At 40.1% G+C, this 23,770-nt stretch overlaps 1 protein-coding gene across 1 annotated transcript in view; it reads left to right on the forward strand.

Annotated features, from left to right (window-relative positions):
* DOCK3 (dedicator of cytokinesis 3) overlaps window positions 1-23,770 on the forward strand; it is a 285,077-nt gene that overhangs the window by 178,927 nt on the left and 82,380 nt on the right. Inside the window, exons 11-14 of the mRNA XM_052637625.1 lie at window positions 3,644-3,704; window positions 4,901-5,048; window positions 13,717-13,805; window positions 18,197-18,322. Of these exons, the coding sequence (XP_052493585.1) occupies window positions 3,644-3,704; window positions 4,901-5,048; window positions 13,717-13,805; window positions 18,197-18,322 (424 nt within the window). The remainder of the gene's footprint in view (window positions 1-3,643; window positions 3,705-4,900; window positions 5,049-13,716; window positions 13,806-18,196; window positions 18,323-23,770) is intronic.

The raw sequence follows: 23,770 nt of genomic DNA on the forward strand, positions 1-23,770 counted from the left end.
TGAATATGATGAGTGCAGTCCTTGTCTCTTGAAAAATGAACTTAATTATGAAGATATTTGAAGGTAATTACAGTAAATCAAAATTTTCATTTAGCAGCATTTTAATTATCTGTATGGGCCCAGAGGCCTAAGCTGTAGCTCCAGCTTTATAAATCAGAGATGCGTATAACACATAGGATGTGTTCTTACTCTGCCACAATGGGAAGGCGCAAGGTTGCTAAAAATATCTACTTTTATACTTCCCTTTGAAGTACAGCCCTGGATTTTTTTTTTTAAGATACTAAAAAAGAGAAAATGATTTGAGGAATTTTTTTCAAAGCCCAGAAGAGTTTTGAGCAAGATTGTCCCAACCAGGGTTTTCATGTTTTACTTTAAGCTTATATGAAATAATAATTTTGACAGAAACTATTTTCTGATTATCCAAGGCTTGAGTTCCTCCTGTGGGCCAAAGGATTTTTCCAGATTGGTATCTATGTTAACAGAGTTTCAGAGGAAATGCAAGAAAATGCAGCTACATCTGTGGTCCATGCCGAACTGTTAGCTTACTTTAACATTAGGAAAAGGGGATGGTAAAATGGAGCGCTTTTGCAGGATTACTTAAGCTTACCTCAGAGCCGTATTACAGACAGTCATGTTTATCTATACACAGTCTTGCTCTTGGTAAATCCTGTATTTTTCTGACCATGTTAGATTTCAGAGCTTCCTGTGCAGGGAGAATTTGATCCAAGAAGGAAGTGTTTCATACATTTATGATTGTCTAATCCAGTGAAGACTTTGATGACTTTCATGATTAACAGTAGCTGTGTGGTATGAGTACAAGAGCGCATGTCTGTGTATTTCACAACCCCACGGACTGTAGTCTGCTAAGCTCCTCTGTCCGTGGGATTCTCCAGGCAAGAATACTGGAGTGGGTTGCCATTTCCTCCTCCAGGGGATCTTCCCACCCAGGGATCGAGCCTGCGTCTCTTTTGTCTCCTGCATTGGCAAACGGGTTCTTTACCAGTAGCGCCACCTGGGAAGCCCAGACATCCAATGCCTTACACACAGTGCCTGGCAAATACTAATCATTTGTTACATAAATAAATTAATAATGCTTATTTTCTGTTATATTTTGAGTGACCAACTCAGAGAATGAACTTGTATCGTTTTCCCTGCTTTAGGTGGCATTACATTTTTTCCATTTATTTATACTCTTTCATATTTCAAAACAGAATTTTAGGTAGTGATTTCTTGGAATTAAGAATGGATTTAATTATTAGCATAATAACATCATTTATTAAAATATTGCCTCCTTTTATGCAGCATAAGAATGAATGAATTAGCTGTGTTTTATATTTGTAAATCCCATTGTCTCTTCAGAAAAAGGGTAGTCCAGGCATAGGAAAGTAAATTGACTTTTCCATGTTTCAAATGGAACTTTAGTAACTGAGCCAAGATGCTGATCCCTGAGTCAGTGTCGTTTCTACCCACCAGGTGGTTGGGAACCAGCTATTTTAGTTATGTAGGATAGGAGGGTATGATCCAGTGAGTATATCTAAATTCAAACCCTGCTCACCAGATGAATGGTGGATGAGTCACCTCTCTTCCTATCTTGGTTTTTCAGGCCTTATGACATGGATAGCCACACTTGGTACTTAGTATCAAGAGAGTGTATGTTTAGTATCAGAGAGTGTATGTTTAATAACTTTATGATAAAGTGTTTAACCTTGCTCTTATGTTTAATATGGTAGCTATTATTGACAATGAAATTATGTGGAACTCAGCAAATAATTATACCTAAAATATTTTCTGCTACTGATTATTATCATTTTATTTTTATTGACCTCAAATAAATACCACAGAGAGTTCTGGGTACCATGTACAAAATGGTCAGAAAGAACCCCTACCCAGCCACTCAGAAAATACCATAAATTATATTTTCAGCTTTATTTTCTTCACCTGAACAGAATCAAGGGAGAGGTCCCATGCTCTTGGGTACAACCCGTCTGGTTAGTATTTGGTCATCTTTGGTAACTGGCTTGAATTCTCTAAGTATGTTAAGATTTATAATTATACCAGTTCTTTGATAGTTTGGATTGATAAAATCCAGGCTGTGTAGAAGGTCAGTTTACTTTGAAATGTGATCTTTCAGTAATAGGTATGTTTCAGTTCCCATAAAATGGTAATTTATTTTTTAATTTCATTATTTGTTATTTAGTAGCCATCTTAATATTTGTCAAAATATATAGTACTGTTTTGAAGATATCACTTTTAAGGAGTTATTAAAATGGAGTCTGAAACATCGTTTTTCAATATTAAAAGATAACTTTCATGCAAAAATATATCTTTGTGATTCCAGAGATACCAATTTATGTTGAATTGTTTTGTAACCCATTTCATTGTAAGTGTATTTCATTATTCCATCAAGGATTTGGCAAAATATTATGACCATTTAAAATCTAAAAGTTTCAGTTTCAACATTATATGTTACTTTCTAAGGCCTCCTTTTCTTTCATATGTTCAGGACCACTCAACAGGGCAGAGCTGGGATTATGCTGAAGGAAGCAAAGCACAGGATCCTGAGAAGGAGACCTTAAATTTTGTCACTTAGATGCCTTGCTTGCCTCAGCATAGACCTAACTCTGCCACAGGGTGTAAACATACAGAAAACATGGTGGTTCTGGATTCTGAGCTCATGCACAGTCATGATTGCTGCTTGATCGTTTGTTTTACTGCCTTACTGAAAAGAGACAAGCATCTGGGACTAATCAAAGGATGAGAGATGAGAAGGAAATGGAACTAAGGGAACTTTTCCTGGAAGCAAAAGGGAAATCATGGGAAACTGTCCCATTAAAATAGAGGTTACCCCTTCAGCCGTCATTCATAACAACGGCTGGGAGTGAGCAGGGAGTTAACCTGGTGAAAGTCAGAAACAATGTATATTAAAGGGAGTTTATTACTTCAAGTATAATGTGTTAAAGTGTGAAAATACTCTATTTCAAAATGTGTTCTCAACATAAATAATGCATAAAATTATTTTTATTAATGTAACTCCAGTTTTAAAAGTGTCTAATTAAAAGAAGCCATTAAAATTTTCCAGATAAAATTCCTTTCACTTTATACTTCAGCATAAATTATATATATATATAAATTAAGAAACGGGAGATCTAATTATTGAGGTTTCACTAAAACCAAAGTAGTCTCTTTTCAAGGGAACATATCTAGTGTGTGGGCAACAGAATGAATATACAATTAATAGAGAGTAGACTTTCAGAATTTGTCGTTAATGAGCCTTTTGGTATTTTCCCTTTTTTCTACATTGGGAATTTCTTTTGTTACAAACTGTTGTTACATGATTTTAGAATAAACATGGATAAGCCAATGTCATGAAGATTTCCGATGTGAGAACTTTTAGAGATAGGTGGTCTAAATAAGAGCTGAAAAAATACTGTCAATGTAATAAACTTCCAAAGACATTTAAGATATACAAACTTTGACTATAGGAATCTTATAAACACTTAGCTTCTTTGTGCTTAAACCCGTTCTCCCATCTATAACACACGCTAAAAGCAGCAAAAGCAATCATTATGAGGTTCAAAGTTTAATTTTAACTCTTTTCTGTGTATTCATTGCCTTACTTTACTTACTTTTTCTCTTTTCTTAGGATCTGAGCAGCAAGGATATGAAGAGAGATTTATATATAGTTGCCCATGTGATACGAATAGGTACGGTCGGCTTTATCCAGTCCACCTGACTGAGACCAGCCCAACTTGGGATAAGTATCTACTGTTTGACCTCTGTCTTCTCCTGAGCACTTACCTTTTAATTCAGATCTCAGGATTAACTCCAGCTTGTATTGTAGCTGTACCTTAAGTTTAGCTGCTAGTAATGGCTGAACTTGATAGAAATGAAAGCATTTTCAGCTCCCTGTTTGTTTTTGGACCCATATTTTTTGAAGTGGTCTTTTTTTTTTTTTTTAACATTTGCTCCATCTAATGTTCTGCCTTTGATCAGCCCTCTACCTCAGGGATCTTATAATGGGTTGCCAACTTAACAGGTAGTGAATAGCCTTTGCTGTGTTTTGTATCCAAAAGTATGTGTCTGTGCTATTTTTTCACAAAATTAAAGTTACCATTATTACTACATGAGACGGATGGTATCGCCCTTCTACCTGATCCAAGATTTTTGCTACCTGTGGTTTGTTTGCCCAGTCTTATTTCAAGTTTATGACATAATTTGGGGGCCAGTGCCTGACCAACTCCTCCTTCATAGGTTTGAGTTCTGGCATATCTTGTTCAGCCAACAAAACAGCTCTTTTGCTGTACTGCTTTTTGTTTTGCTGTATTTTGCCTTTTGTTTTGCTGTGTATAATATAGCATCTGTTGAGGTTCCAGTTGTGCATTTGCAAGTCCTCTTGCCCCTGTAAGCACAGCCTTGGTAAGCAGGACAAGCGAGCTCCCATATGGCTCTTGCCTCTGCAGTGGTTCAGGAGCAGCTTTGGATGGAAGAACAGTATATTGTCCTCCTTATCTGTGAACACATAGCTTTTACCTGGCAGCTACAATACTAAATTGTGTATCCTTAATATACCCAAGAAGTTTAAATCTGTTAGCACTTTGGTTTTTCTAAGAAATTCATGAAATCACTATTTCATTCTCATATTACTAATAAATGGACTGTTAGTGTTGAGACAGGTTAGTAAGGAATGTGGTGCAGGGGAGAAGCACTGGCCAAGGGCCTGTTTGTCATTCCTCTAGATGAATATCCTTGCATCCTTGGATGGTTCCCTTCATCTTTAGTCTTCCAATTTAGAGGATCTCTAAGGTGCCTATAGCTCTGGCATCCTTGAATGACAGTTCAGTGATGCCTTAGAGAAGCACGAAGTTCCCAGTCTTGACTGGTGTTTTCTGCTGTGCCTCAGGCCGGATGCTCCTGAATGACTCCAAGAAGGGCCCTGCTCACCTGCACTACCGGCGACCATATGGCTGTGCAGTCCTCAGCGTCCTGGATGTCCTGCAGTCACTCACAGAGTTAAAGGAAGAAAAGGATTTTGTTCTTAAGGTTTACACGTGAGTAATGAACATCAGAAATATTGATGATCTGCAGCATAAGACATCCCAGCGTTGCCCCTGAGAGCAGAAGCTCTCAAGCTTTGCTGGACACAAACTCACTGGGATATGTAGGACAGGGAGTTTTTGGAAAATGCAAAGATTTCCATCTAAGGTTTGGGATGGGCCCAGGCAACTGCATTTTTAATAAGCTCCCTGGGTGCTTCTGAAGCAGCTGAACTTGGAACTGTCTATCCTGAAGTAAAAGTCTGATACACTTTTCCTCTTCTCTCCGGGACTAGCCAGCCTTAGTATGTGTTTACAGGAAGCTAATAATCTAATTTCTCCTGTGTTTCGGCTGTAAAAGACTCCTCTGTGTCTAATGCTTGCCCACCAGCTGTTGTAAGTAAGCTGGCTGCTGATGTAAATTGCTTCAGAGAATGATCACGAGTCAGGTTGCCCTGTCCTAGAAAAAAAGCCAGTTTCTCTGAGGAGCTGAGGCGTTACTCTTCATTTTTGCCACTACCGATCTGTAAGTCACCAGCCAGGCATGGCATTATTTTCAGTGTTCAGCAGCCAAGGGCTCTGCCTTACAGAAGCAGTGCATCTCCTCCTGACTCTTATTAAGCAATATAAAATAAAAACAAAGAGTAGTAGTACAGAATCCAAGCATATCTGTCTTTGCTTATACAGACTTAGGCATGAATCACGGGCTTCCCTGGTGGCGCGTGGCAAAAAACCCACCTGCCAGTGCAGGAGACATAAGAGATATGGGTTTGATCCCTGGGTCTACATGATTCCCTGGAGGAGGGCTTGGCAACCCACTCTGGTATTCTTGCCTGGAGAATCCCATGGACAGAGGAGCCTGGTGGGCTGAAGTCCATGGGTCACGAAAAGCCAGACGTGACTGAAGCGACTTAGCACACATGCAGGCGTGAATCATAGTGCTGAAAACATGATCAGTGGCGGGTTTAGTGAGTTTCTTTTCCTTCCAGAATATTAATGTTTTTATGAAGTAAATGGAAACATAGCCAGAGTAGGAAAAAAGCATTCTTTTTTAAATTTTTACTGGAGTATAGTTGCTTTACAATATTGTGTTAGTTTCTGCTGTACAGCAAAGTGAATCAGTTATATGTATACATATATCCATTCATTTTTAGATTTCCTTCCCATTTAGGTCACCGCAGAACATTGAGTAGAATTCCCTGTGCTATACAGCAGGTTTCCATTAGTTACCTGCTTTTTACACCGTAGTGTATATGTGTCTATTCCAGTCTCCCAGTTCATCCCACTCCCCTTCTCCTCTCGGTATTCATACATTTGTGTCTCTATATCTGCTTTGCAAATAAGTTCATCTATACCATTTTTTTAGATTCCACACATAAGCGATATTATACGTATTTGTTTTTCTTTCCTTGACTTACTTCATTCTGTATGACAGTCTCTAGGTCTGTCTGCATGCATGCTCAGTCACTTCAGTCGTGTCCAATTCTTTGCAACCCGATGGACTATAGCCCACCAGGCTCCTCTGTCCCTGGAATTCTCCAGGTGAGAATGCTGGAGTGGGTTGCCATGCCCTGCTCCAGGGCATCTTCCTCACCCAGGGATCAAATTTGCATCTCCTGCATTGCAGGTGTATTCTTCACCCACTAAGCCACCTGGGAAGCCCCCTAGGTCTGTCTACATCTCTGTAAATGGCACTGTTTCATCCCTCTTATGGCTGAGTAATATTCCATTGTATATATATGGAACACATCTTCTTTATCCGTTCCTCTGTTGATAACATTTAGATTGCTTCCATGTAACTATTGTAAATAGTGCTGCAGTGAACATTAGAGTCCATATATCTCTTTGAATTATGGTTTTCTCTGGGTGTATGCCCAGGAGTGGGATTGCTGGGTCATAGGCAGATCTATTTTTAATTTTTCAAGGAACCTCCATACTCTTCTCCATGGTGGTTGTGCCAATTTACATTCCCACCAACAGTGTAAGAGGGTTCCCTTTTCTCCATACTCTCTTCAACATTTATTGTTTGTGGATTTTTTGATGATTGCCATTCTGACCAATGCGAGGTGATACCTCATTGTGGTTTTGATTTGCATTTCTCTGATAATTAATGATGTTGAGCATCTTTTCATGTGTTTGTTGGCTATATGTACATATTCTTTAGAGAAATGTCTGTTTGGATCTTCCATCCATTTTTTTCATTGAGATGTTGTTTTTTTAATATTGAGCTGTGTGAGCTGTTTGTATATTTTGGAGATTAATCTCGTTGGTTGCTTCATTTGCAAATATTTTCTCCCATTCTGAGGGTTGTCTTTTCATTTTATTTATGGTTTCCTTTGCTGTGCATAAGCTTTTGAGTTTATTTAGGTCCTGTTTGTTTATTTTTGTTTTTATTTTCATTACTTTAGGAAGTCGGTCAAAAAAGATCTTGCTGTGATTTTATGTCAAAATGAGTTTTTAAAGCAAGTGCATGTCTGTGAAAATTTCTTTTTTTTTTAATTTATTATTTTTTTTTGATTTTTATTTTTACTTTATTTTGCTTTACAGTACTGTATTGGTTTTGCCATACATTGACATGAATCCTCTTTTGGTTTTAACCCAAAAATTTTTTTCAAATTAAATCTAATATTGTCAATCACCAGGTTAATATATCTTCACCATATTTGTGGGAATTTTTCCTTACTATCTATTATATCTGAATCAGGCATGAAGTGAACTTAATTCACAATTCTGCTTAATTTGGGCCTCTGTATAATCAACTACAGTCTATTAATTTGAAAATAATACTTTATTACCTGTTTGCCTTAAGTTGTGTTTTGTTCAGTGATGTGTACTTGATGGGATGAGGATCTTCCTCTGAAATAACTTACAAAGGAAATTTTGGTGGGTTTTCTCTTCCTTTCATGCATCAGTCATAGCCTTTCTCCATTTACAAAATCTCTTCATTGATGGGTAGTGGGGCCTGGTTCTTGATAAAGCTTCCTCCCTTTGAAAAGGACTAAATGTTAATCCAAAATCATCATCATTATCATCTTACTCCACTCTGTCCAAGGGCAGGGAGTTTATAGATAGCACTCCAGAGTTGCATCTCTTTGCATATATCAGCTGTTCCTTGCTTCTGTGCAGATTTTCATTGTTGAAAGGGGCTTGCACAGCGCTTCTCTTGAAATCATGCTGTCAAGCTTAATTGGCCTAATTCCTTCAGAAACAAGAGATTTCAGTACCAACATGTCACTTTTCAATAAGTGGGATTCTTGTGTAACTTATTCTTAGCTCCTTGCTCTGAGCTGTACCTATTATATCAGTTCTAAAAAGCCAAAGAAAGATTTTTTTTTTAAACAGAGAAGATAGTTTTCTAATAAATTTTTGAAGGAGTAATAGAGTTAAAATGTAGGATAGTTTTTCTACTTGACAGTGTTAACAGACTTTCAAAGACACGTCCATGTTTGTGAAATAATCGATTTTGTGCATGGTATGGAATTCCTCTAGGATTAGTGTTTTAAATCCACATCAGCACAGTGAATTCAGCCCTCAGGAAAAGTAATATTTTCCAGTAAGTTTTAGAGGATATATTTGGTAGACTGAATTGGAAGCTTGAAGGTTTTACTGATTCTGATTGTACTTTAGCTTTTGCTAGGACTGAAGTTTGCAAGGATTAAAAAAAAAACCCTCTTGTACAGTTTTAATCAGTGAATTGGCAAAATGCATCATTAGTTGTTGACATTCTCATCATTTCCTGTTATTCAGAGTCAGCCTCAAGCCCTGTACTTCTTTTGCCATGATCACTGCTCTGGCTTTATAGATGTTTAATATCATGTGTGTTAGGAAGGCAACACATCCTTTTAAAAAAATCAGAACAAGAAGCTGAGGTGTAAAAACTAGGCCACTTTTCAATGAACCAGAAACCTTAAAAATCACAAATGAATAACCACTGTGTGAAGTTTATTCTGATATAGACATTATGTTTCCTCCTGTCCAGAGGGGCAGGGGTTGCAGGGAAACACAAGGCTTTCTGAGTCTGGAGCCTAGGACGGGAAAGGAGAGAATGCCAAGGAGCATTGAGATGGGCTGGGGGTTGTCCATAGATAGTACATTTGATCAATGCAAGACACCTCTGAATATGTGATGACCACTCTCCAACTTCGCACTGAAAAAAGTTCAAACCTTTTTAGGCCAACTTTAATGAAATAGATAAATAACTACTTAGATAAAATATTAAATTTATCACTTTAGTCATATTTTAAATCATATTAAATGTATATAACACATTATGTGCTCAATCACAGATGTACAATTGAGGAGTATTACTATTACTTATTCCCTGGGGCTTCCCAGGTGGTGCTAGTAATAAAGAACCCATCTACCAATGCAGGAGACCTAAGAGAAGTGAGTTTGATACCTGAGTCAGGAAGATCCCCTGAAGGAGTGCATGGCAACCCACTCCAATATTCTTCCCTGGAGAATCCCACGGATAGAGGAGCCTGGCAGGCTATTGTCCATAGGGTTGCAAAGAATTAGACTGAAGTGACTTAGCACAGCATGCACACTTATTCCCCACTCACAGTTTATGAGGTTTTTTTTTTAACTTTCTATTTTATATTGGAGAATAACACTTATATGCAGAATCTAAAAAGAAATGAACTCATTTATGAAATAGAAACAGACTCACAGACTTAGAGAATGAACTTACAGTTACTGGAGGAAGGGTGGGGGAAAGGACAGTTAGGGAGTTTGGTATTGACATGGACACATTGCTATATTTAAATATATAATCAACAAGGACCTATTGTTTAGCACAGGGAACTCTGAGGGGAGTTTGGGGAAGAAGGGATACATGGGCATGTATAGCTAAGCTGCTTTGTTGTCCACCTGAAACTATCACAATATTCCCCAAACTCCCCTCTCATATCCTGGCTGCCACATAACATTGAGCAGAGTTCCCTGTGCTATACAGTAGGTCCTTGTTGATTACATATTTAAATATAGCAATGTGTCCATGTCAATACCAACCTCCCTAACTGTCCTTTCCCCCCACCCTTCCCCCAGTAACTGTAAGTTCAGTCTCTGAGTCTGTGAGTCTGTTTCTATTTCATAAATGAGTTCCTTTCTTTTTAGATTCTGCATATAAGTGATATCATAATGATATTTCTCTTTCTCTGACTTATTTCAATTAGTATGATTATCTCTGGGCAGATTCATATTGCTGCAAATGACATTATTTTATTCTTTTTGATGGCTTAGTAATATTCCAGTGTGTGTGTGTGTGTGTGTACACCATATATGTACTGCATCTTCTCTATCCATTCATCTATTGATGGACATGTGGGTTGCTTCCATGTCTTGGCTGTTGTTCAAAGTGCTGCTGTGAACACTGGGCTGCATGTGTCTTTTTGGGTTAGAGCGCTCCCAAGGCATATGCCCAGGTGTGGGACTGTAGGATCTGATGGAAGCTGTATGTTTTGTTTCTTAAGGAACCCCCATACCGTTTTCCATAATGGCTGTACCAATTTACAGTCCCACCAACAGTGCAGGAAGATTCTCTTTTCTCTTCACCCTCTCCAACATTTATTGTTTGTAGAGTTTTTGATGATGGCAGTTCTGTCTGGTGTGAGGTGATACTTCCTTGTAGTTTTGATTTGCACATCTTTAATAATTAGTGACGTTGAGCATCTTTTCATGTGCCTGTTGGCCATCCGTAAAATCCCTGGACATGTAGTGGTGAAGTGCCACATCATTGCCTATGCTGGTTATCTCCTCTGTGGGGAAGGTGTGCCACAGAGGCACACAGACCTCTTTTGGATTACAGTCCCTTGTGTGTTTTATGATTGAGGACAAACCATCGACATCATTAATCATGCTCTAAATATTAACTTGATTGGATACAACATAATCATGCTTCATTATAATCATAACTCATTTGGTTAATAAATGCTTACATTTTTTTTTCCTTAGAGAATATGCTAGTGATTGGTTAAAATATGCTGATGACTCTGCATCCACTGAGTTTCAGATGATTTGGGTAGTTTCCTTGGCATTCTAGAAAGGAAGAGAGTTGAAAGGCCAGTTAAGAGGTGACTGCACTGGTCTGAAAGAGAGACGATAATGGCTGAACCAGGGCCATGAAGAAGAGAGGTCATTTGTGACAGATTTTAACAAAGCTTCATGAGCTAGTGGGTTCTACTCAGAAGCAATCTCTCAGAGCAGACAGGTGGATAGGAAACGCCAAGCTGTCTTGTAGCCATGCAGGTCAAGAGCTTAGCAGGGTGTCTGGGCTGGAGACACTGCGTTGGGTCTTGGCAGCTTTTGGTGGTGGTTGAAACCATGGGAGCAGGTGAGATAGCCCAGAAAGCTTATATGGTAGGAAGGAAATGGGCTCCAAATGCAGAGCTCTGAAGGCCACTGATAGTTAAGGGGTGTACAAAGGGAGAAGAATATGAGGGGCAAGCCCTCAAGTGTCTGGCATCTGAATTGGGTGTATTGGCTGGAAAGGTAGATGTCAGTGAAGTAATACACATTGTCACTATTGATGTGGTTGGTAAAGCACCAGCTTCAGTATATTGCCAAAGAGCCGGTGAGTATTTTATTGGAGAAGCACTGAAATTATACCACCCATTGAGAGAGGAAGTTAATTTACAAAACTCTTTTTGGTTTTGTTTATTTATAGGAATTCTTTTGTTTCTGTGTGTGTATTTTATACCTGTATATTTGAGATGTATAATGTGTTACTTTGATGTATTTATATTTTGTAATATGTTTGTCAGTGAAGCAATATTTATCATGTTGCGTTATTATAGTACAATATCATTGTCTGTATGCGTCATACCGTGCATTAGTCAGGACTCTTACTTTGAAGTGAGGTGGGGGAGTACACTATTTCTGACAAACTGTAGTCAGATTTCTGTTACAGAAAGGACTACTGATCTTGTAAAGCTAGAAAGCGACAGGAGTCTGACTGCAAGACTAGTCTGGGTCCTCACCAGCTGGGCACTTCTCTGGTGTGGTGGCTGATTGGAAGAGATGCGATCGTGTGCATGTCAGACATGGGGGGCGCGGTGCGCTGCTGCCAGCACCTCTCACTTCTGACTTCCCACTGAGCTGTTCATCACAAGTGATCGTTCTAAAGAACACTGTCTCCCTTCCTCTCCTTGGAAGGCATTCTGTGAGCAGAAGTTATCCTCACAGCTCTGGACTGTGAGAACCTCGTCTCTCACACTTCTTTGCAACATCTCTGAGCAAGTGAGGCTTGTTTATACTGACTGAGAAGTCAGAAGAGCTACTGGTTAGAAAAAAATTAGTCTAGTGACCAACCTCCTTTATCTCTGAATGGTCTCTATACAAAGTCTTTTATTTAGAAACCAGTTGTGCTTCATTCACACCACTGGATGGCACATGATAGAACTCTTGCTGGAGTTTCCACTTGGAAGTGGCTGTGCTGGACTACACACTTCTAAGTAACCGTGGAAAGATCTTGTGGGTTTTCCTTTGTGCATAAGCTGTGTTTTCTGGGGTCAGTGGTTCTCCCTGTCTAACAGGAGAAAGGAGGGGCTGAGGCTGTGAAGACTCCCAGTGTCCCATGGAATTTCCAAGAGATGGCCCTAATCTCATTTCAGTTGTTTCATCAATGTGTCTACTTTCAGATGAGCAATCGCTTCCTGGCCTCTGTTCCTAAGCTGTACCAAATGGTTGTGTGACTGCAGCTTTCCTGGACATGTTCTTTAGAGGGGAAGACTCTAAAAATGTCAGAAATTAGCAGAGGTGCAGGTCTGTTCCTCCATTCTCTCTTTTCTTCCACTCCTGAAATTCCTAGGAAAGAACTTTATTCTTACATATTTAGGCATCCAGACTTCACTCTAAGGCCTCCTTCCCCTTGACTACAGAAGAGTTCACAGCAAACCAAGCCCACTACTCTCTTAAACTTTTCTTCTTAGCTTGATCTGGCTAAAATAAAACCACAGGCAGATATGCACATTGCCCTGCGGTTAGCAGGATTTTTCTCTGAGTCCATTATAGTGACAGTTGAATGACAGTATAAAGCCAATGCAAGATATGGGAGTTTCTAAACAGCAGTACTTGTTGAGAGGAACTGTTCTTTTCCTCTGTCGGGAACTTTCCTCTAGTGCCTAGTTGCAAGTATGTGTAAGGAACTAACAAAGAAAAAACTGGTCACGCAGGAAAGTGCTACTTCAGACAAAAGGATATTTTGCTACTTAGAGATATTTGCAGAGGTTAGTTTTAGAGTTTCTACTCTTTCCCCAAATGTGAATCTTCTGTGTGCCTTCCAAGAAAACAAGCCTTGTCTAATTTAGTAAAATGTAAGTTCGTTTCTTTTTTTTAATGTATTTTAATTTTAAAATTTTTATTGAAGTATAATTTACAATGTTGCATTAGTTTCTGCTGTACAACCAAATGAATTAGCCATGCTTATACATATATCTACTCTCTTCCAAACTCCATTTACATATAGGTAATTACAGAGCACCAAATAGAGTTCCCTGTGCTATACAGTAGGTTATTTGTTTTTTTTTTTATTTTAATTTAATTTTATTTTACTTTACAATACTGTATTAGTTTTGCCATACATCAACATGAATCCATCACAGGTAGGAAAGTATTGTTGCACATTGAACATCAGACCACATGTTTAAAACTCTTGATTGTCATAATGCCTGTCCTTCTGTTACAGGTGCAACAACGAGAGTGAGTGGTCCCAGATCCATGAGAATATCATCCGCAAGTCCAGCGCCAAGTACTCTGCCCCCAGTGCCAGTCACGGTAAGGTGCTTCTCTCGTTAGAAGACTTTGTGTTGCGTTTGCAGTTGCTTATCATACACACCTTAGTTTATTTGTGCTGATCAGTTGCCAGATATAAAGTTGTTTCCTACAGACATTTATTCTCCTTTTCAGGCAGTTTCTATTTCCTTGTGTGATGATTTCTCTAATTATTAATACTTCTTTTAAAAAAATTTTATTGGAGTATAGTTGATTTACTGGAGAAGGCAATGACACCCCACTCCAGTACTCTTGCCTGGAAACTCCCATGGACAGAGGAGCCTGGTGGCCTGCAGTCCATGGAGTCCCAAAGAGTCAGACACGACTAAGCAACTTCACTTTCACTTTTCACTTTCATGCATTGGAGAAGGAAATGGCAACCCATTCCAGCATTCTTGTCTGGAGAATCCCAGAGACGGAGGAGCCTGGTGGGCTGCCGTCTATGGGGTCACACAGAGTCGGACACAACTGAAGCGACTTAGCAGCAGCAGCAGCAGCAGCAGCAGCAGCAGTTGGTTTACAGTGTTGTGTTAGTTTTAGGTTTACAGCAAAGCGAATCAGTTGTACATATACATATATGCACGCTTTTAAAAATTCTTTTCCCATTTAGGTCATTACAGATGTATTGCGTAGAGTTCCTTATGCTATACAGAAGGTCCTTATTGGTTTTCTGTTTTGTATATAGTGATGTGTATGTCAATCCCAATCTTTCCTTTCCCTCCTAGGATCCATAAGTTTGTTTTCTACATCTGTGACTATTTCTGTTTTGTAAATAAGTTCATTTGTATCATTTTTTTAGTCTCCACATGTAAGTAGTATTATATAATATTTGTCGTTCTCTATCTGACTTATTTCATTTAGTATGGTAATCTCTAGGTTTATTCATGTTGCTGTAAATGGCATCATTTTATTCTTCTTTTGACTGAGTAATATTACATTATACATATGTACCAAACTTTTTTATCCAGTCTTCTGTCGATGGACATTGAAATTGCTTACAGGTCTTGGCTGTTGTAAACCGTGCTGCAGTGAACATTTAGGTGCATGTATCCTTTCAGATTGTGCTTTTCTCCGGATATATGCCCAGGAGTGGGATTTCTAGACCATATGATAGTCCCGTTTTTTAGTTTTTTAAGGAACCTCCATATTGTTCTCCACAATGGCTGTACCAGTTTACATTCCCATCAACAGTACAGGAGGGTTTTATTTTTTCCACACCCTCTCCAGTATTTGTAGACTTTTTGATGATGCCACTCTGATTGGTGTGGGTGAATACCTTGTTGTAGTTTTGATTTGCATTTCTCTGATAATCAGTGATGTTGAGCGTCTTTTCATGTGTTTTTTGGCCATTACTTCTGACCATAGTGCATTTTCTGCTCTTTCTGTGGTGAATTCCTTGTGCTTTGATGGGTAACTTGAGTTGCAGTTCAAATCCAGAGTGAACAAAAGTGTTGCAGTGTTTGTCACATTGTGAAGTCTGTGTTTTCCTGAACAAAGACTACATACCCAGCCCCCCCCCCAAAAGACACATATTAATATCACTTTTCAGTGTTGGCATCACCAAGGAAGCCTGACTAATGAGAATCAATGATTAGTCTGCCATTATCAGTCATTTGGAAACTGAAATAGAAAATCTTTATTTCAAAGCAGCTTTCATCTTAGTTCAACTTCTCCTTTTTTTCCTGCTTTTATTTTAAAACTGTGTTTAATATGTATCTAAATCTTGGTGTAATTGTACATGTTAGCATTAATTCTAAACTGAATATGAAATGTTTGATTAAATTAGAAGCACTGTTTAAAAATCTATAAGACCTCCTGAATAGATATTTTTCCAAAGAAGACATACAGATGACCAACAGACACATGAAAAGATGCTCAATATCATTAATCATCAGAGAAATGCTGATTAAAACCACAATGATATATCACCTCAAACCTGTCAAAATGGCTGTTGTCAAAAAGGACACAAATAACAAACGTTAGCAAGGCTGTGGAGAAAATGGAACCCTCATATCCTGTGAATGTAAATTGGTGTAGCCTCTGTGGAAAACAGTACGGAGGATTCTCAAAAAACTGAAAACAGACATATGACCCCACAGTTTCACTGCTGGGTATATATCTGAAAAAAAATTTAAATGCTATTTTGAAAAGATGCTCGCACCCCAGTGTTCATAGAAGCATTATTTATAATTACCAAAGTATGAAAGCAACCTGTGTCCGTCACCAGATGAATGGATAAAGAAGATGTAGTGGTCATGTACAAGAGAATAATACTCAACCTTAAAAAAGAATGAAATTGTGCCATTTGCAGCTGCATAGGTGGAGTTGAAGGGTATCATGCCAAGTGACAAAAGTTAGAGAAAGACGGAATACTTCATGATATCACTTACATGTGGAATCTAAAATGTAAAATGAACTAGTAAATATAACAAAAAAGAAACAGACTCAGATATAGAGAACAAGGTCTTGCTTTCCAGTGGGGAGAGGGACATGCGGAGGGGTGAGGGACCAAGAGGCACAAACCACTGTGCATGAAATAAGCACACTACAGCAGTATATCAACACAGAGCATATGGCCAATATTTTATGATAACTACAGAAAGAATGTACCTTTGAAAGCTGAGAATCACTCTGTTGTACACCTGATACTTACATAATATTATACATCTACTGCACCTCAATTACATATAAATAAAAACATGTGAACTTTTAACATACTCTTGAAGATAACTATCACATTTATATAGAACCATGTTTCTCCAGATAATTTTTACCTTGAAACTATTTCATAACATCTTTTATATAACCTTCTTTGTTTTAATGTTATAAACCTGTTATAAATACAAAGTTGCCCTTGAAAGTGAAAGTCAATCAGTCATGTCTGACTCTTTGTGACCCCATGGACTATACAGTCCATGGAATTCTCTAGACCAGAATACTGGAGTGGGTAGCCTTTCCCTTCTCCAGGGGATCTTCCCAACCCAAGGATTGAACCCAAGTCTCCCACATTGTGGGCGGATTCTTTACCAGCTGAGCCACAAGGGAAGCCCAAGAATACTGGAGTGGGTAGCCTGTCCCTTCTCCAGAGGATCTTCCTGACCCAGAAATCAAACTGAGGTGTCCTGCCTTGCAGGCAGATTCTTTATCAACTGAGCTATCAGGGAATCCCCCAAGTTGCTCTTAAATGACAGTGTAAAGCCACTGCAAGGCATGGCAGTTCTTAGAGTTATTAAGAAGAACCTCTATCAAGGTCAGCATATTTTCAGCTAGGAGGGTCCTCAGAGCAGTTCCAACCCAGAGGCTATAAAGTTTGAGATGCTCAGCTGGGAGTACTTGAATTCTCTACAACTCTGTAGCATGGGGTTCCTCAGGGCCTCTCTCACTGGTTTTAAGAACCCGTTTTTCCTCATATGTGCTTGGATGCCAAGGAGCTACATACATGCAGTGTGCTGGAAGGTAAAGGGAGTTCATATCCCTCACCTAAAGCCAGACTAAAGCAAGAACCTTACTTTTTAACACGACAAGTTGCAATTTGGAAGACTGTTCATGCCAATATTTATAGTGTTCTTTGCTGTATTTATGTATTTTATTTATAAAAAGCTACCCTTGGCTACAAGTTCTGAAGCTATGGTATATTTAAAACATGGAAAACATTTTAAAAGAGGGATAGTGGTAATAATACATTAAAAGAAACAACCAAAAAGCAGTTTCCACCATCACCTAACAAGGTTAGAATGCTGAATTTTGTCTTCCTTCCCAGAATGACCAAAGTTTCCATGCCATTGTCAGTGTCTTATGATTTTTGTCCATGACTCACAGACACTGGCCATGTAAACAGTGTTAGAAAAGCACCCCGCCCTCTGTGCTGGGAGTACCATAGGCTTCAGAGAGCCTCAGTTAGGACGGCCCTACTGAGGGCAGGTCTTCTTGCAATTGTGGAAAACCCAGGAGGAGAAATAGGCTGCTTTTCTTTGGAGTGTGTGTCTGACTGCATCTTGGCCAGGCTTAACTTGGAAGCTGTTTTGAAATCATGTTTCAACTCCCTCATTGAGTAAATGAAGAAACTGAAGCTCGATCAGATACGTTAGTGGCTAAACCAGGGAGCCCAGGTTTCGGGATGCTGGGGAGCAGACAGGAGGGCACCTTGATCTCCCAGATCTCAGTCTGAGTTTTAATAGAATAGTCCTCTGGGTTTTTGAGATGGTTTTGACTTAGATTCTTTTAGGTTTCTAGAATATCTCTTCAGAATAATGTATACTTTCTGCCTCAAAACTTTTCTCAAGAAAAATGCTGAATTTTGCACATTTTTCTCTGGGGGGGAAAAAAAACTCTTTATGTGTTTTCTAGAGTAGAAGTGTGATTCTGAGTTAAAAAAAATGCTTTTGTTTTTGTAGGTCTTATCATTTCTCTGCAGCTTCTTCGTGGAGACATGGAACAGATTAGGAGAGAAAATCCCATGATATTTAATAGGGGATTGGCAATTACAAGAAAATTGGGATTTCCTGATGTCATCATGCCAGGTAGGCAGAACCTCTTGGGGCTGGGGTGGGAGAAGGGTTAGGAGAACGGAGTTTGGTGCTCCCCTTGTGAGCAGGTGGCAAACCACACTATGAGGAGCCCCGCAGCCATTGACAGCCTCTGCAGCCAGAGTCAGGGTGCTGACTGCAGTCTGCAGCCAGTGGCTCCTCTGGCTCTTGTTGGCATTTGTTCTTTTCCGGAAGCCCCCACATACCTTCACCAGGGCAACACAGCACAATCTGGCTCTTGAACCTTTTTGTCTCCTGTGGAGACTGGATGTTAGGAATCAACACAGAGCTCCTCACAGGGATGCCTTTTTTACACTCTTCCCTTCAGTTACATATCTTAGAAGAGAATCCCCCCATAAGAACATCCTCTTTAAGGAAAATAATGCCTGTAGTGTCATTGAATCTGGTTCATGTAGGAGTAGCAGATATATTTGTATCAGAAAAATGAATCATAACAATGAAAACACCATACCATATCAGGAAAACGGATTGGCAAAATGGTATAGGTTAGGCAGTGTGAATAGTACCACCTGGCCAGAAATTGTCCTAACCCCTTTCACCTAATGCCCGATGGAGAGCCAGGGCAGAAAGTGGGAATGCATTGGCTCTCAAGTGTGGTTCCAGCAGGTTAATCCAAAACTCATGCTTCCTAGTGAGGCAGATGTGGGTCAAGCTAGAGCAGTGGATCCAAACAGGCCATCAGAACCAGGGGGCTGTGGGGAATGAGGGAAGAATAGAGGCGTGGCTCTGATGGATGGGAGGCAGTCTGGGACCAGAGAAGAAGGGAACAAGAAGGAAGGAAGAACAAGGAAATAGCTCCTTGTGTGGATGAATTACAGGAGACATGACCCTACCTTTTCCATTGAGTTTCATTCAGTGTTCTGCTAAAAGCTTATTCACTTTTTTTTAAAAGAGCCAAGCCAGGCTAGACTGAACTGATAGTGACCAGTCTAAATAATCACCTCTTTGGAATTCTCCATGGTCCTGAAAACTCCTCTTATTGGAAATACATGCCAGCATATACCCAGGGGAGAGTATGGCCTGAGCATACAGAAGGCCGTGTGATGGATTCCAGCTGTCCTTCCGCTCCCCACATTATGCCCAGACTTGCTTTCTGTCACTTTTATTCTCTCTCCATAGACGCTATGACTGCAGAGCAAGCTGCTGTGAACAGCCTTTGTCTCTTGCTCATGCACACAGGAGGATCTTTTGAGTGACAGTCCTAGGCCATTTAATCAATTCCTTGTCAATTCTGTGTTTATTTTTAAATGTTTAGAAGACTCCATGCTTATGAAAGGCCCTCATCTAGTTGTTGTGGAGGGTGATGTCCTCCACAGGACATGTCTCCCATCCTGTCCTGACAGTGTTTCTCAGCCCTCTGTGACCCTAGTAATCAGGAGAAGAGCCCAGACATCATCCCTAGCTTCTTGGCAACATGTCACTGAAGAAATAATTGGTGATTACCAAAACTGATCTGATGATCATTTTTAAATGAGCTGTCTAGGCTCATGATATAGAGTCATATATTCTGAAAGATATGCTTGAAGTCCTTTCTCTCTTTTAAGAACTAGTTTGTCTAAGATTTGGACATTGCCTTCCTCTTAGTCCTCACACAGTCATAGAATGAAAACAAAGTGAGCAGAGACTAGAAAGGAACAAGCTTCAGTCAAAAATCTTTAAGCAGACTTTAAATTCAAGAGTTACAGCATCCATACCTCACCTGTGGAAAGAGATCTTTTTGTGAGCACTCTGAATCTGTGTGTCATTGGCACACAGGTTGATAAAGGGCTTCTGAGAAAGTTGGATATGACGTTGGAAGTAAGCAGTATCAGTATCATTGGTGAGGCAAGCGGAGTGTCAGGAGCATTTCCTCCACTGGGCAGCTGAGGTGTCACCATCTGATTTGCCCCACAAGACAGAGACACTGGCAGTCCTAGGGTGTCCAGACTGGGGCTGTGAATGTGCTCTTTGCTGAGTTGTTTGCCCTTGAAGTATTGAGTGCTGGAGCTGAAAGTGAGGATTGATTCACAGGCAGGAAGCAGTCCTCTCCGTGTCTCTCCTCTCTTTTACCTTACCTCCTCTCGAGGAAAGAATTTTTTTAAATGTAAATTTTTTTATTTTAATTGGAGGCTAATTACTTTACAATATTGTATTGGTTTTGCCATATGAAACGAATCGAGGAAAGAATTTTTTGCACAGATTGCCACTCTTCAGATTGTGTGCTAACAGCTGACAGTGCCTTTAATGCCCCCACAAGATATCATGAGAGTGGGTTTGCCTTGGGTGAGGTGATAGGGCTAGCCCCGAAGGTTCTGCTAGATCAGCAGGAAAAGTGTGCAGCAGTGTTTCCAGGTGTGGCCCACCTGTCCTGGGAAACCATGTCTGTGACGGGAAGTCCCTTTGTGAGGTCACCCTCCACCTGCAGCTGGTCCACTCTTCACCCGTGGGAATATTGGATCTGGGCTGCAGTGGTCCCTTGGCCCTCATGGTGCTGGTATGACCGAGTTACAAGAAATTGCAGCTTCTTGACACATGGTCATGAGAGAAATGAACAATGAAATGAATTATGTTAGTAACTGTGAGCATTTCAACACTGAAGTCTGAGAAATTAGAATACATGGAAAAATTAGAATGGTTCATATACTATGGCTCTTATTTTGAAACTACCAGCATTTGGGAGAAACTACTGGATACTCATTTGGAGAGGTCCTTTATGTCAGATGGCCCAGACAGGTCCTTGTCAAAGCATATTGACAGAGCTTATAGGTCTGAGTTACAGCATTTAGACAAGTTCTAACCACACCAGTATTTGACACATGATTTCAGAAAAGGGCCTTCCAGTGGTCTCCTGTTGCTTTCCATGAGTGTGTAAGATACACCATGTGACTGCTGTGAACAGGAGATGTGCTGCTGTTTGCCACAGCCAAGGCCCTGACTGCCTAGGCATCCAGCTGTGTTCATGACTCACGGTAGTGAGCACGAGGCAAGACCACCATTGCTCATGGTGTTCTGGGAGTCGCAGAGAAGGCACATAAACCCAGGAAACTCCATCCAAGATTATAGAAGAATAAACCAAATGGGAACTTAAGGCTGATTTTGAAACTGAGCACCTAATAGCCTTTTGTTGGTTTATCGCCATATTTCTGTGGGTAGTTCCTCCTTCCCTCCCAACTCATTTTAGTTCATTACAGAAACTAATAACTCTGCAACACACTTTTACTCCTTAAGATTTTTTTCAAGAAAATGGAGAGGAGATACTGGAGCAGGGCAGACGTTTCAGGTGAATGAGTTTTCTGTGACTCACTTGTCAGCATTAGCCCAATTAGAACTTTCAAGAAAACAGCCAAAAGACTGTAAACTAAAAGGGAGTGATTTAAAACCTCTTGCTCAGGAGTGGTCTGTGCCCTCCTCCAAACCTCGTCTAAGCCAGCAGGGGTGTGCCACCAGCTTCTGTGCAGTTTTCTAAGTGTCAGCTTTCTGGGAGAGTCTATTCCCTGGAGTCAGTAGGAATGCAGAGCTGTTATGGCTCTGTGGGAAAGAAACCTTTTAACTTGTTTTCTAAGCCTTGAATTTGTAAGGTTATCATTTACTGTGGGCATTATGGTTCAAGTTTCATATTAGTTAAATGAGCTTCTCTCTTGTGAGAAGAAATCTGCCCTGTGATTTTAATATATTCTAGCTAATGGCTAAGTTTTTTTTTTCCCTAAACCAGTATTGCTCTAACTTTAGTATGTATCAGAATCACCTGCAGGGCTTGTGAAAAACACATTGCTAAACCCACCCCAAGAGTTTCTGATACAGGAGAATTGGGGTGGGACCTGAGCATTTGTATCCCTCACAGGCTATCAGGTGATGGTTTAGGGCCCCCTTTTGAGAACCGTGTCCTAAAGAGTACTCTGCTTTAGGGATGCTTTGCCCCTCTCTGAATCAGACCTGGTACAAGCTCCTCTCTGGGTTGCCCTGACCTTGCCCTTTAGAAGGCAGCTATGCTGGCATGGCAGCCCTCAAGGGGCCCCCCGACTCTTGCCCTTGTGCTCAGAAATACACTCTGTCCTTTGCTTTGACCCCTGAGATAAAGTGCATGCTTCATCACCAACCTGCAAGTGATGTTTTTTTCTCTTTTCCTGTTTGTCTTAATTGTTCTTGTTTCTCTCGGTGCTGTCCCCTCATTCTCGCCCCTTTCTTTCTGGTGCAGAGATGAAGATAGTTGGGTGTAAGTTCCTGCTTTTGTGTGTCCTGTCTGCTTTTGCCTGCTTTGTTTCCATCTTCATTTGTTTCATGGAATGTTGCAATACTGGGGTGGGGTGTCATTTACATTATTAATCCTTCATCAGCCTCACCTTTTGGGATAACTGACAAAATGTTAGGGAAGCTACCAGCCCAACCTAGAGACTGTGTATTACTTTAGGTGTTTATTAAGATCAGAGAAAACTAAGGACATGTTGGAATATTTAGAAAACCTTACAAAGCCCTAGGTGAATAGATACAGGAAAGGATTTTTATGAGACAAATCAGCTATTCCCATTGAAAAGAAAATGAGTAGGGCTTATCCCAAGCTGCAAAGAATCAGAAAGGCAGAAAGCCACTCTTATCAGCTCTGCTGGACACATCTCATGACTTTTGAAAGAAAAGTTCTCCTCAAAAGAGTGATGACAGTATTTACCACAAGTAGATTCAAAAGATTGTGGTCAGTCTGAGTGTCACACGAAGCTTTGGCCGTATCTCTACGGGATGGTTTAGGAATGATCACATCTGGTCCCACAACGGGTTGGAATATCCCCACATCCTGACCCAAGAAAGGAATAACCATACACAGTGATGTCACTCCGTGCCCATTCCTGTCATTCTGTTAGAGCAGAGAACGTCACTGACTTTGTAGCAATAGAAACCAATAGAAGTGTGACACCGAAGACTTGGTTAGAAAAACAAAGAACCTGTCTTTCCTGGGTACTCTAAAGAAATCTTCCCAAGAGCCTTTTCTTTTTTTAAGTCTCTTCCTCAGAATAAGAGCTACTCTGGCATATAAAACTTTGGTCACATGTCTGAAACTGTCCATACAGGATGGTAGTTAACATCTCCACATCTCCGTGAATGCTGTCAGGAGACTCCTGTTCTGCCAAGAGATAGAATTGGCCCCATCCCGAGCAGGCTGCAGTGTCTCCTTGGAGAAGATGTGTTCTAGTTTTACATGGTCTTAAGGGAAAGAAAGCACTATCCACAGAAGCTCTTTCTAATCCTGTCTCAAATTGGACAAGTTCTAAATAATATAGTAGTTAACACTATTATGCTTGAACCCAGAGCCTCACATGTGGTGTGAGTCATTTGTACAGAAGGAATATGAATGTAATAAAGAATCCAAGCAAGACGTAGTGCCCCCCAAACTCCAAGTAAGGCTGGTGTGTCTGGCAAGAGACGATCTTGCTAACAGAGACTCTGGTGCCT

Source organism: Budorcas taxicolor, chromosome 1, assembly GCF_023091745.1.
Source record: "Budorcas taxicolor isolate Tak-1 chromosome 1, Takin1.1, whole genome shotgun sequence".
In the NCBI taxonomy this organism is placed as follows: Eukaryota; Metazoa; Chordata; class Mammalia; order Artiodactyla; family Bovidae; genus Budorcas; species Budorcas taxicolor.